The sequence below is a fragment of the Neovison vison genome, chromosome 5, assembly GCF_020171115.1.
Source record: "Neovison vison isolate M4711 chromosome 5, ASM_NN_V1, whole genome shotgun sequence".
Lineage (NCBI taxonomy): Eukaryota > Metazoa > Chordata > Mammalia > Carnivora > Mustelidae > Neogale > Neogale vison.
This window is the reverse complement of record NC_058095.1, coordinates 84,068,291-84,083,288: the sequence shown is the minus strand read 5'-3', so window position 1 is coordinate 84,083,288 and position 14,998 is coordinate 84,068,291. Positions and strand designations below refer to the sequence as shown.

The window sequence follows — 14,998 nt, the reverse complement described above, 5'->3', positions numbered from 1 at the left end:
TCTTAGTATTAGATTTCTTTCTGTGTTTTGGCATTGTTATTTGATTCTGAATTTGTGAGCCTGTGTTTTTTTCTTCTTCACTCTTTCCATATCTTTATCTACCTGGTTTCCCTAAACTCTGTTGGGTGGTTTCATAGATGCTACAAACTGTCCTTATTCTTCTCCAGCTTTTAGTTCAAAACTAAAACTTAGAATGGCATTTTGAGGTTCCTGGCTGGTGGTAATAATAGAGACGCCATATATTGAGTCACAAGGGCAGCTGGCTGTTTGGTCTACTTCCAGGTCAGGGAGCTACAGTGTGGCCTCCAGTCTCTTTTTAAAGCCATGATCCTAGCTAGGGGTTGAGCACTTTTTTTCTGCTTCCTTTGTTGAGGGCTAGGAGGATAGAAGTCAAGATAGGTTTGAGTCTCAGTTTGTCTGATTGATTTTCTATTTTTACATTTATATCTATTATTTATTATGTTTTTGGAGCAGAGTTGGGCATGTCAAAGTTGATCAGAAGCTCTAAATAGCTTTCTTATCACTTTCTTCACTGCCACACCCAAGTTCAGGCCACCATATCTCTTGCAACAGCATCTTCACTGGTTTCTCTGCCTCTAGTCTTTCTTTCCTCCAACCCATTCTTCCCACTAATGCAGGGGGGTTGTTATAAAATGTAATTCCATTCACATCTCTACCCTGCTTAAAGTCTTTAAACGATGCTTCATTGTCACGATCAGTAGCAGAGATGGTGTAAAATCACCAGTCTAATATGGACAAGGAAAGAAGAAATTTAAGTTGCTGGCTCTTCTTGATTACAGGCAAAGGAACATTAACTCATGTCTAGTCATTTACGACAGAATCATTCTCATAAATAAAAATTAAAAAGGACTTTTTTTTTTAAAAGATGGAAACATTCTCAAAAGAATGAAAATGTTACTACCTTCCTAAAAATGTGCATCCTCACTGGGTTGGTCTCAGGACAAGGAAATAGATCAGAAATATTCTCTAGATCCCATAAAGAATCAATATCTTCTTAGAACACATGACAATCATTAAGAAATCAGAAACTAATGTGATCTGGTGACTTTAAGAGTTAGGAAGGTTAGCCGGAACACAGCAGAAGCCTTCAAAGGTCCATTCAAGATACAGTTATTGAATATTTCTGATTTGCAAGGCACTGTAGAGAAAACAGGATATGTAAAATACCTTCTACTTTCAAGGATCTCACAAGGTAGTAGGCAAGGTGACATTTACAATTACCATAAAAAATATGTGTGTGGGGGGCTCCTGGGTGGCTCAGTTGGTTAAGTGTCTGCCTTCAGCTCAGGTCATGATTCCAGGGTCCTGGGATTGAGCCCCACATCGGGCTTCCCACTCAACGGAGAGCCTGCGTCTCTCTCTCTCCCTCTGCCTGCTGCTCTGCTTACTTGTGTTCTCTGTCAAATAAATAAATGAAATCTTTAAAAAAAAAATGTGTGTGTGTTGTTGTGGGTTGAATTGTGTTCCCAAAAGACATGTTGAAGTCTTAACATCCAGTACTTCAGAATGGGAACTTATTTGCAAATAAGATCTTTACAGATGTAATTAGTTAAGATGAGGTAATACTGGAGTAGGGTGGACCCTTAACCCAAGAGAAAAGACATAGAGATATAGACACAGGAAGGGAAAACATCCTGTGACAGTAGAGGCAGTGAATGGAGTGATCTAGCTGCAAGCCACAGAATGCTGAGGACTGGAGGCTGCTACCCGAAGCTAGGAAATAGGCAACAGCATCCTCACTGGTTTAATTACAGGATTAACCCCTATAGTTTTCAGAAGGAGGATAGCCCTGCTATCCTCTTAGGACTTCGAACCTTCAAAACTGTGAGACAATAATTTTCTGTTGTGTTAAGCCATCAGTTTGCGGTACTTTGTTATGGCAGCTCTAGGAAACTTATACATGTATTATAAACAAAATGGCACAACAGAAATGAATCATTTCCAGATTAAGAATGGCTGTTGGAAGACATGGCACTTGTGCTGAACTTTAGTAGGATGATTTTTATATACATAGATGGCAGGAAGGGAAAAGGCTTTAAGTTAGGGTTTTTGCGTCTATCCAAATTCTAGCCTGAAGCCTAACCCTCCCAAGCATCCTCTCTAGAAAACAATTGGAATTTGATCCACCGTAATGCCTTTAACCTACTGTCAATTTCGCCACTAACATGACTTTGAAGACACAAAATCTGGAAGGACAAAATATTTCATACAACCTTTATTATTTCTAACACTGGTGTGCTGTGGTTAAATATTATTTGCTTTCACTACCTTTATATCACACTATAAAAGCGGGAAATCCCCTTCATGAAGATGTTAGTGAGCAGCAGCTAATTAAAATCTCAGTCTAACCGGAAGAGACCTGAGACTGGAAATGCAGCTTGGAATTATTTGTAATGCTTCTGACTTTGTATTATGATGTCTTCACAGTGATGTTTTTAGGCTGTTATGACTACAGGCATTATTTAGCAAGATTCTCCAGTTGTAAATAAACTCGAAATTTCAGTAGTCGTTTGGGGGTCAGGGAGAGGGTTGTTGCTCCCCTTCTGGGTTTCAAATCAAACTGACAGACACTGTGCTCCCTTCGGCAGCACATACACAAACTGACAGACATCACATGGCTTCCATCCTAAATCACGGACATCTACCATTTCCATCTTTGAAAAATGATAGCCTCCTGGGTGTCCCCGGGGCGCCTCCTTCGCCTGGGGAGGAATGCTCAGAAAGGGGTTTCATCTGTCAGTTCCGCCTGAAACACGGAGCAAATTACTGCAAAGAATAGGGGTTCTTAACCTGAGATGCACATTCGGAATCACTGGAGAAGCTTATTAACAATATACATTCCTTGCCCGCACGTTGGATGGGGCACGGTCTGGCCCTGTTCGAAAACGGGCCCCATCTGGTCAGAGGCCGAAAGACCCCAGGAGAACAAGTTCTGTACGGAGAGGCCAAGGCCCACGAATCAGAAAAGGAGTCATTTCCAGCAGCCTCCCGACGTGAGACGCTATCCGCAAAAGCCCTTCCTCTCCCTGTCAGCCATCGAGGAAGTGTCTTTCGTCTCGTGGACCACTCAGTACTCGGTTCCTCCTCTCCTCCCCCATTCCGCCACGCCCCAAGAGCAGTTCCCAACGGAAGCCCCGCCCCCACGCCCGGGCCCCGCCCCCGGAGGCGCGGCGCGGGCTGCGGCGGGCGGAGGCGGGGAGGGCGTGGGCGTGGGGGGAGGGTGGGGGGCGGTGGGATGCAGGGCCGGGGCGGGACGTGGCCCGGCGCGGCGAGGGGAGGAGTCGTGAGGGGGACTCCCATCTTCTCTTCCGCGGGCTCCGTCTCGGAGGCGGGGCACCTGGGCGAGGAGCGGCCCCGAGCGCCGGAGTCGCTGCCGCCGCCGCCGCCGGGCGCCTGGCGCTCCCCTCTTCAGTGGGGCGCTGGGTGCAGCAGCCGCCAGCGGAACATGGCGCCGTGGACATTCTGGCGCTGTTGCCAGCGCAGCGTGGGTTGGGTGCCGGTGCTCTTCATCACCTTCGTGGTCGTCTGGTCCTACTACGCGTACGTGGTGGAGCTGTGCGTGTGTGAGTACCAGGAGGGGGCCGGGGCCGGGCGGAAGGCCGGGCCTCTGCGCCCCGCCGGCCTGCGTCTGCCCTTGCCGGGCCGCGGGGGTCTGGCACAGGCCCGGGGGGAAGCAGGCCGCCGCGCTCCTGGCTTTGTCACGGTGGTGCGGTGCGGTGCCGTGCGGCGCGGCGCGGCCCGGCCCGGCCCGGCCCGGCCTTCGGGCGTACGCTACACCCCGCGCAGAGCCGCGCTGCTCGGGCCGAGGTCCCAGCAGAGCAAGGCGGTGATAGCGTCCTGGGGTCTGCGGCTCCCCGCGGGCGTCTCGTTCTTCTGAGGTGGAATGCTTTGAGACGAGTTGTCCTCGAACGGAGGAGACGAGCCTCGTAGAAGTTGTGTGTGTGTGTGTGTGTGTTGCATTCTTTGCTTTGTTAATGTGTTAAAATAAAGAAATCTGTTCCTCCTAGATTGCCTCAACAGCGTGAGAAGAAAAGCGTGTTACCTGAAGAGCCGGCTGGTGGGTGGGGGAAGGCAGGTGGTCTTTTCGTTGTCTCGTCCTGACGGCATGTTAGCCATAGAAGACAGATGAGCGCCCGCTTCTGATGTTTGGTGGCACTGACCCATTTTCAAGTTCATTTCTTTCAAGTCTGAATCCAGTAACTTATACAAAATGTTATTTTAACACCGAAAGAATGAGTGAGATGGCCTATTCTCACTCATCAAAGGCCGATTCTCTTTTTATCGTGGCTATTATTATGGAGGTTTATATTTCTTTCATCCTCTGATTTTAAGGTTTTGTTTTATTTTCGTGACTGCCAATTCAGTTTCTCACCAGGTTCCCTGGAGTAAGAAAGGAGTAACACCACAGTACACTTCAAAGACTTAAGATACTGATTTGAATACATAGCCGTTGAGATTGAAGGAAATTGGTTGTCCTCAAAACATTGTTTGAGGGCTCCTGCTTTGTTTGTGATAGTGATTGGTTGCTCTGCCTTAAGTTAATTGTTCATAGGCTTTGAGTGTGCAGCTGTTTTAGGGTTATTCTAGCCTTCCACTTCTGTGTAGATCTTCCTGTCAGTTGAGAACCAAATGGTAAGTGGTGTTTGTAAAAGCAGTCCCTTGGTATCCCAGAATGATCTAGTTTTAGTCTCCAGGCCACTGTTCTCTAAAGGACGCTTGTTATATACACTTAAAAAAAAAAAAAAAAAAAGAGCCACCAGAGGTATATGGATACTGATAATATGAAATGAAAAGTAGTTTGCCACCCACTCCACTTGCAAGTGGCAGAATCTGGACTTCTCCAGTTGTAGGTGGCTCTGGATTTGTACAACTGTCAAAGACATGGTTAAAACAGTTCTGCACATGAAAGAGAATGCTTTGGCTCAGAACGTTTGAGGAGAGGTTTTCAAATGAAAATAATCACCTTCAAGAAAATTATATTGTACCTATAGGATATTTAATTTTAAGGAAAACTATCCCAGCAAATAGGCCCAGAATAAATTAGTTGTGGAATACATTTCCACATAAGAGTGGAGCTAATCTGTTGAAAGTTATTGAATAATGTTTGAATCAATGAAAATTGACTAGATTTAAGTATTTCTTGAAGTTGCTTCCAAAAAATGATAGTCATCATACGATTCTCATCATTTCATGATGGTACTTGATTTTATTTACTCTGAAGTGGGTATTTATTACAAAAGTTGTCTCAGTCTTATTTAATTTGGAAGACTGTTCCTACTCTATCTTAATTACACAGTGGTTTTGAAATAAAGCTTCTGAAGAAACACTAAAAATGTGTGTTTATGTTGAAATTGCACAGCCTAACCTATAGAAGGTTTTTGTCAAAAATCAAAAGGTGAGGTTAAACCTAAGGGAAATGAATATGAATATGGAAGTGCTGTGTGCTAGTGGGGATGGAGGGGACATTTTATTCATTCTTTTCTTTAATCCTCATATCTTGGAGCATAGGTATCTTCTACAGATGTAGGAAATGAGACTCTGATCAAATAGGTCCTTGTTAGATCACACAATTATTGAGTGGCTATTACACTGTTACCCATATCTTTACACTATACATGTAACTTTTAGTGAGTCACTGGAACTGTAATTGTTTGTTCCATGATTGGAGGTGGGTAATAGGTGGGGTTAGGTGGTTCCCCTTTTTGGAGATCATGACTTCAGTTAGGCATTAGGCCCATCCTTTAGAGATCATACCCCAGGATTTCATTAAATTAAAACATTCTGCAACAATTAAGGCCCAATGCTTGACAGAATTTTAAAATATTTAGTAGTAAAAAGGTCTTAGATAGGGCCTTCACTTAATACTTCTAAGTTATCTGAGGTTAACTAGGGAAAATTTGGAAGTCTGCAGTATTACTGGACTGTATGAATCAGCATAAAGGCTCATTCACTTTCTTTTCTTCTCTCTTTTTTTTTTTTTTAAAGGTTTTATTTACTTATTTGACAGAGATCACAAGTAGTCATAGAGGCAGGCAAAGAGGGCTCAATGCGGGGCTCAGATCCCAGGACCTTGGGATCATGACCCGAGCCAAAGGCAGAGGCTTTAACCCACTGAGCCACCCAGGCACCCCAAGGCTCATTCACTTTCATAATAAAAGTGTCCTTTAAGGTGCTTTTATATGTTTATCTTTTCATAACACAGATTTTGATTTTCTCCCGAGATTGCTATTGAAACATGCAAATTTATGGGTTGATTGACCAACTTTTACACTTTGGTCAAGATGGTTATTTTGGGGAAAGTGCTAAATTCAGGGTTTTGTTTTTGTTTTTGTTTAAGACTTTATTTAGGGGTGCCTGGGTGGTGGCTCAGCGGGTTAAGCCTCTGCCATCAGCCCAAGTTATGACCCCAGGGTCCTGGGATCGAGCCCCACATCAGGCTCTCTGCTCAGCTAGGAGCCTGCTTCCCCCTCTCTCTCTGCCTGCTTCTCTGCCTGCTTGTGATTTCTCTCTGTCGGATAAATAAATAAAATCTTAATATATATATAAAAAAATAAAGACTTTATTTATATATTTGACAGACAGAGATCACAAGCAGGCAGAAAAAGAGGAGGAAGCAGGCTCCTTGCTGAGCAGAGAGCCCAATGCGGGGCTCAATCTCGGGATCCTGGGATCATGACCTGAACTGAAGGCAGAGACTTTAACCCACTGAGCCACCCAGGCGCCCCTCAGGTTTTCATCAGGACGTCTTCTTCAGGTTATTTAGAGTTGTCAGTAGTAGATGTGTACCTCTTATTTGACATGTAGAGGATCTTAGAGCCCAAAAGATTTTAGAGATGATCTAATCCATTTATTTTACTTCTGAGAAAACTGTTGTGTGAAGGAGTTATGTGGTTTGCCTATGGATGGATATGCCTCATCTCTTCAGAGAGACATGTAGAGTGGAAGTATGACCACTGAGGCCATATAGCTAATATTCCTGTGTCTCCTTCATAATTTCTTCAAATTTAGAATGAGACAGGATAAATAGCTTAAATATCAGCGTTGAGCACAGTGTCTTGCTAGAGTTGATTCCAGTGATTTTTATTGGTTTCAAAACAACCAGCTTTTGATTTCATTGATTTTTCTTTTCTTTTCTTTTCTTTTTTTTTTTAAGATTTTAAGATTTTATTTATTTGACAGGGACAGCTGGAGAGGGAACACAAGCAGGGGGAGTGGAAGAGGGAGTTGCAGGCTTTCTGCTGAGCCGGGAGCCCAGTATGGGGCTGGTATTACAACTGGAACCTAAGGCAGATGCTTAACAACTGAGCCACCCAGGTGTCCCTCATTGATTTTTCTCTATTATTTTGTTTTCCTTTTTACTGATTTCTTGTCTGATAATTATTGTTTCTTTCCTTCTTTTACTTTGGGTTTAATTTACTCTTTTTCTAGTTTCTTAATGTGGAAACTGAAGTCACAGATTTGAGTCCTTTCTTGTGTTTAGTCCTACAAATTTACTCGTAAATACAGCTTTATTCACATCCCATCACATGTTTTTTAGTTTCATTCAATTAAAATTATGTTCTAAATTCATTTTGGATTTCGTCTTTGACCTGTGGGTTATTTTAGTAGTATGTTAATTTGCAGTTATCAGAGGATTTTCCAGATACCATTTTGGTACTGATTTTGAATTTAATTCTATGTGGTCAGATAATGTTGCATGACTTGAGTCCTTTTTTTTTTTTTTTAAGATTTTATTTATTTATGTGACAGACAGAGATTACAAGCAGGCAGAGAAACAGGCAGAGAGAGGGGAGGAAGCAGGCTCCCCGCTGAGCAGAGAGCCCGATGCGGGGCTCGATCCCAGGGCTCTGAGATCATGACCTGAGCCGAAGGCAGCGGCTTAACCCACTGAGCCACCCAGGCGCCCCTGACTTGAGTCCTTTAAATGAGTAAATTTTTTGTTAACGATTTTATTTGACAGAGACACAGCAAGGGAGGGAATACAAGTAGGGAGAGGAGGAGAGGGAGAAGCAGGCCTGCCAAACATGGAGCCCAATCATGACCTGAGCCAAAGGTAGACACTTAACAACTGAGCCACCCAGGCACCCCTAAATTTTAAATGAGTACATTTGAAAGGACTTGTTTGACGGCCTGAAATGTGGTCTGTAGTAGAAGCATTTCATGTGTATTTGAGAAAAATGTATTCTGTTGTATTCAGCGATGTATTTTGCTATTTGTTGTTGGGTAGAGTTTCTGTTATGTCATAATGTGCCATAGATGTCAAGGCAAGTTGGATGACAGTGTTGTACAAGATTCCTATGTTCTTGATGATTTTCTTTTCTATTTTAGGATTTTATTTATTTATTTATTTATTTGGGAGAGCATGAGCAGGGGGTGGAGTGGCAGGGGGGAAGGGCAGAGAGAGAGGGAGAAGCAGTTTCCCCCAGAGCAGGGAGCCTGATGCTGGGCTCAGTCCCAGGATCCCGGGATCATGACCTGAGCCAAAGGCAGATGCTTAACTAACTTGAGCCACCCAGGCACCTTACTGATTTTCTGTTTGTTCTATCGGTCAGTTTTTGGGAGACGTATGATTATAATTATGGAGTTGTGTCTTTCTCTTTGTAGTTCTGTCAGTTTTTGCTTCATGCATTTTGTAGCTCTGCAATTAAGAACTTACAGTGTTTAGGATTATAGTGTTCTCTTGGTGAATTGACCCTTTGTTATTATGAAATGACTTTCTTATCCCTGGTGATATTATTTGCTTTGAAATCTAGTTTGGCAGATACTAACATGTCCACTAATCTTCCTTTTGATTACTGTTAGCATGGAAGGTCTTTCTCTGTCCTTTTATTTTAACTTTTTTGTATCTTTATATTTAAAATGCATCTCTTGGGGCACCTAGGTGGCTCAATCAATTAAGCATCCAAATGTTCGTCTCAGCTCAGGTCTTGATCTCAGGGTTGTGAGTTCAGCCCTATATTAAACTCAAGCTGGGCATGGAACCTACTTTAAAAACAAAAGCAAAAAACAACATGAAAATTATAAAATATTAATAACTCTATTCTTAATAAAGAAATTCAGTTGGTAATTCAAAAAACTTTTTTTTTTTTTTTTTTTTTTTGTTGAGGACAACAGCAGGCCCTGGTAGCTTCACAAACAGATTTTTCAAACATTTAATAGAAAAAACTCATAAGCAGCCTATAGTTAGGTCTTGCTTTTTAAATTCAGTCTGAAAACTCTGTGGCTTTTTTTTTTCCTTTTTTTGTTTTTTTTTTTGTTTATTGAGTTATAATTGACATATAACATATTAGTTTCAAGTGTACAACACGGTAATTTAATTCATAAATATACTTGGCATAATTAAATAAAATAATCACCACATAAGTCTGGTTAACATCCATTAACCACACATAGTTTCATGATTTTTTTCCTTGTGTTGAAAACTTTGAAGATTTACTCTCAGCAACTTTCAAATATACAACTGTATTATCAATTATAGCATAATCTCTTTTTTTTTTTAAAGATTTTATTTATTTATTTGACAGAGAGAGATCACAAGTAGGCAGAGAGGCAGGCAGAGAGAGAGGAGGAAGCAGGCTCCCTGCTGAGCAGAGAGCCCGATGTGGGACTCGATCCCAGGACACTGAGATCATGACCTGAGCCGAAGGCAGCGGCTTAACCCACTGAGCCACCCAGGTGCCCCCTAGCATAATCTCTTTTAATTGAAGTGCTTGACTGTTTATATTTAATGTAATTATTGATAAAGTTAGGTTTTATGATTCTGTTTTCTCACCTTTATTGGCTTATTAGTTGTAACTCTGTTATTTTAGTGATTTACTTGAGTTTATAGATTACATCTTTAATCTATCATAATCTATCTTCAAGTGATACACTACTTCGCATATAGTACCTTATAAAAGCACTTTTCCAATTCTTCTCTCCAAGTCTTATATGCTGATTATTATGCATTTTTTATATTGTAAAGCTCACTGTATTGCTATTTGTTTAAACCATTTGTTATCTTTTTAAAAGATTTAAATAATATGAAGACAAATCTTATATATTTACTTAATGTTGTTACCATTTCTGGTATTTTTCTTATTTTATAGATCCAGATTTCCTTCTCATGTCATTTCCCTCTGCCTGAGGGCTTTCTTTAACATTTATTATAAGGCATGTCAGTTGGTGATAAATTATTTCAGCTTTTGTATGTTTATAAACATTTTTATATTATCTTTTTAAAAAAACTTTATAGTGTATAATTCACATATCATAAAATTCACTCATTTGAGATACACAGTGCAGTAGTTTCCAGTGAACTTACAAAGTTGTGCTGTTACAATACTATTCATTTTTAGAACATTTCAGTCACCTTTATCGGATCCCTCATGCCTAATAATGATTAATTCGTATTCCCAGCCCCAGGCAACATCTAATCTGTGTTCTGTATCTGTATGCCTTTCTTGGACATCTCATGTACATGGAGTCATACAGTAAATGGTCTTTTGTGTTTGGTGTCTTTTACATGTTTTTGAGGTTTCTCTGTTTTGTAGCATGCATTGGTATTTCTCCCCTTATTCTCTACTTCACATCTATTTTGTATTTTTATGTTTGTAAAATATATTTATAGCTTTACTTAAGAATCTTATTTCTAGGGGCTCTTGGGTGGCTAGTTATTAGGCTTCTGTCTTCAGCTCAGTTCATGATTCCAGGGTCCTGGGATCCAGCCTCGCATTGGGCTCCCTGCTCAGCAGGAAGCTTGCCTCTCCCTCTCCCACTTGTATTACCTCTCTCGCTGTCTCTCTCTGTCAAATAAATAAATAAAATCTTTTAAAAAAATATTATTTTTAGTAAGCCTTCACAAACCATTTGTGCACTGAATTAGAATGTAAATAATAATTATGTACTATTTTGTTATATCACATTTAAGTATTTGAAAAATCCTGCTTCTAAGATTTCAGTATGTTTGGGTCTTGTTCAAATTTGCATCTACTAGAGAGTCTAATTCCTAAGAGCATTCAATTAATAGGTGTTGAATTGAATAGAATCATATAGTCATAAACTCACTTGTGAGTTTGAATATGTTAGAACAAACATCCACAATAACAGTATTGAATTATGATTACCAGACATATATGTCAGTAGTCTTCAGGGTTAAAGACTAGATGATCTTGCTTATTGGTTATGGAGTCTTTGTTTTGGATGAAACAATGATTCTTTGAAATTGTACTGATACTATTTAGAAAAAAAAAATCTGGTTCCCTATATCTCATCCCCAGTGGTTGACATAATTATAGGAAAAATTAAGATGTGAGTTAGGATATTGTTTAAAAACCTTCTTATTTTGTTATTTCCTATCTGTTTTCAGATGCTGGAGTATAGTAATTTTCTATATAACTTGCCTTTGAAAGCTATTGTGCCCTATAAACCCTTTAATTGCATTCTATAATTATCCCAGCCTTCTTTCCTTTTTTTTTTCCTAAAGGACAGATATTTTTTCTTTTGACTGCTGTTGAATTAACCTGTTCTTATATTATTTTCTTTTGATACCAGAAAGCAAACTGGTCTGAGAGAGCTCTATAAATAAATACCCAAAAATCCAACCCAAGTGAACAAAAAGAGCTCTTATATTTTCTTCCATATAAACTGAACCCTCTTTGGGTCTTCACTATTTCTTATAATACAAAAATATATGAAGGAAAAAGGGCTGGACAAGTTAGGAACCATGGCAGACTATTTGGAAGAAGACCATTTTGTCCTAGTGATACAAATAAAGGTTTCCTTTTCCCCTGGCCTCTTCTATTTTGTGGTGAAGATACAGCAAGCTAAACTCCAGATTAAGCCTCTATTTGATATCTGTACTTGGATTTCTAATAGGCATCTCAAACTTACCATGTCCAAAACAAAAACTCCTGAATTATTTTTCTCTTTGCCCACCCCCCCACTACCTCCTACTCCAACTCAGTAAATGAGTTTCATCCTCCTAGTTTCTTGGTTGAAAAATCTTCTCATTACCAATTAATCAAGAAATCCTGGCATTAAATCCAGCTGCTCGCCACCACCATGGCAACTATATTCATTCAAGCCACTATAATCTCTGTCTTGTGGCACAGACTGAGAAACGTAACCACAATAGTTTGTACTTCCTCCCATCAAGACAGGAAGTCTTTTTGCCCACCCAGTGAATCTGAGTTGGCCTTGTACTTGCTTTGATCAATAGAATAGATGGGTGAGATCTGGAGCCTAGGCCTTAAGATATAGCATGGAGCTTTGGCCTTAACTCTTGAAACCAGTTGCTACGTAAGGGAGTCCAGATAGACCTACGGAGAGAGACACCCAGTAAGACAAGCTAAGTGCCAAAGCCCCTTATATGTGAATGAGGCCATCTTAGAGTCTCCTGCCCCAGTTGTGCTGCCATTTGACTATAGTTAGAAAAACAGTCCAGCTTATCGTAGTCTGAACTGCTGACCCAGACAATTACAAGAAATAATACTTGGTGGTTGTTTAAAGTCACTGAGTTGGGGTGGTTATCACATTATATCATTGTAGTACTATAGTCTTATATTTTGTTTCTCCTAACCCACTCCACCCCCATCCTTACCCTGTACCCTTTCCCTAGAGCAGCCAGAATAGTTCCCTTTAAAATCAGTACCAGATTGGTCATTCCTCTTCTGAAAACCTTGGCTGGCTTCCTGTCTTCTTCAGTGGAACACCTACAGTGCTTACCATGACCTCCTCCCCTCATTACTTCTCTGACATAATTTCCTCTCCAATCTTCCTTTGTTTCTACAGTTGTCACAATGGCCTCTTGGCTGTATTTTAATACTTGTTGATTGATCTTCATAAACTATTTAATCTCTCTTAACTTGTTTCCGTGCTATAAAATGAAATAATACCTGTCTTACAAAATAAAGTTTTTAGCAGAGTAGGCTTTCAAATATTACTGGAGATGGGAAGAAGATTTAAATGGCCACTAGCATATTTTTTCTTGTCTTCTTCTTCTTTTTTTTTTTTTTTTTGGTAGGAGTTTTCTTTGTTTGTTTCTTTATTTTTAATTCCTAGTTTGTTTTTAAACCTTCCCTTCCTGTCTTTAGTGAATGAAAGCATATTCTCATTCAGTCTTTTTTTTTCTTAAAGTATATTCTTAATTGACTGTATTTGGAGATCATATTGCAAAAGCATGTGCCTATTTTGCATGAGCTGCTGGTTGTGTTCAGATTATGTGTGTGGGAGAGTATGTTGTTTGAGGGAGGGAGGGCTTCACATGATGTGGGATTTTAAGAAGATTAACACCTGACACTATTCTTATAAGCATATAAGCTAAACAGATTTAGGTATTGCTGAAATATGCAGCACATCATCTTAAGCAGATGGGCACCTACACTTAACTGAAATAGTAGGTCACAAATAATGGTGATTATAGTTTTATGGAGAATAGATTTCTCTAAAATAGAGATCCATATTCCTTGATGCTAAAGATTGTTTAAAATTGTTTTTATTTTTTTTTATTTTTTAAAAGATTTTATTTGTTTGAGAGAGAGAGTGAATGAGAGAGAGAGTGAGTAGGGGTGTGGGGAAGCCGGGTTGGGCAGAAGGAGAGGGAGAAGCAGACTCCCCGCTGTGCAGGGAGCCCCATATGGGGCTTGAGCCCAGGACCCTGAGACTATGACCCGACTAAAGGCAGATGCCTAACCAACTGAGCCACCCAAGCAGCCCTAAAATTGTTTTAAAAACATTTCTGTTTTCTGCGTTTTCTCACTCTTTCCCATGCTTCATTATACTTATTAATGTGGACTTAGGCCCACCCAATTGAAATCATAGGAGGAGTAATTTTTATTAACCTACTAATTGAACAACATGTAAAAATAAATATGAGCTTATTAACTGTGAAGTCTTCAGGGAAGCTTTTGAAACATTATTGTTTAAATTACATGAAAAGGGTATCATCAGAACCTGATGGAAATAATAACACCAAAATGTTATTGCATATGTTGATTGGATACGTCACTAGTGTGAATTTATACTGTTTTTTTTTTCTTCTTCCTGTGTGGTTCTTATTTTTCTGTGGATAACTCGTATACTTTTTGCAAGTATTTAAAAAGGAGAAGTGGGGGTCATGGCCATGACAAATACCATGTACACATATGTGGTAGCTTCCTAACAGTATATTGTGTCCCGAAAATGCAGCAAGCATCTTTTAAAATCCGAGATAAGATTATTACTCCTCTCTACAGCACCCTCCAGTGGCTTTCCTCTTTGCTCCTAATGAAATCCATAGTTCTTTCTGCAATCTCTAAAGCCCTAAATATACTCTGATCTGCCACTAATTTTGATTCATCTCTTCCTTTGTCAACTGTGCTACAGCCCAACAGGCCACCTTGCTTTTCCTCTATCAGGCCATGCATGGTCCCACTCAAGGACTTGGTTACCTCTCAGATTCCACATGGCTAGTTCTCTCCACCTAGATTTCTTTTAAAATACTCAACTGTCAGAGAGGCTTTTCCAGCTATGCCATGTAAATAAAATAAGTACTTCCTCTTTCACTTTTCTCCCTACCCTGCTTTGTGCTTACAATGTTCTGGGTGCTGTATTTGACACTAGGAATACAAAGATGTATAAATGTGCATGGTCAAATGCATTTAGACTTCCTATAGTAGTCCCTATTTTTAGTATTATAGTGTTCATTTGCATAGTACATTTTATTTTTAAATTCTAGTGTAATCAACATATAGTGTTATGTTAGTTTCAGGTGTACAATATAGTGATTCAACAGTTTCATGTATTACATCATCAAGATAAGTGTACTCTTAATCCCCTTTGCTGATTTCACCCATCCACCACACCCACCTCACCTCTGGTAACTGTCAAAGTTTGTTCTCTGTAGTTAAGAGCCAGTTTTTCGGTTTGTCTCCCTGCCCCGCTTTGTTCATTTGTTTTGTTTCTTAAATTCCACATATGAGTAAAACCATATGGTATTTGTCTTTCTCTGGCTGGCTTA

General features: G+C 40.1%; 1 protein-coding gene across 3 annotated transcripts in view; it reads left to right on the top strand.

Annotated features, from left to right (window-relative positions):
• The first annotated feature begins 3,342 nt into the window (after positions 1-3,342).
• The window catches only part of ZDHHC20 (zinc finger DHHC-type palmitoyltransferase 20), a 71,073-nt gene continuing 59,417 nt past the window's right edge, over positions 3,343-14,998 (top strand). Inside the window, exon 1 of one of the 3 annotated variants that reach the window (XM_044249408.1) lies at positions 3,343-3,584. In XM_044249408.1, the coding sequence (XP_044105343.1) occupies positions 3,467-3,584 (118 nt within the window). In that variant the 5' untranslated portion in view covers positions 3,343-3,466. The remainder of the gene's footprint in view (positions 3,585-14,998) is intronic. The other 2 variants (XM_044249407.1, XM_044249406.1) reach the window with 2 other exon arrangements.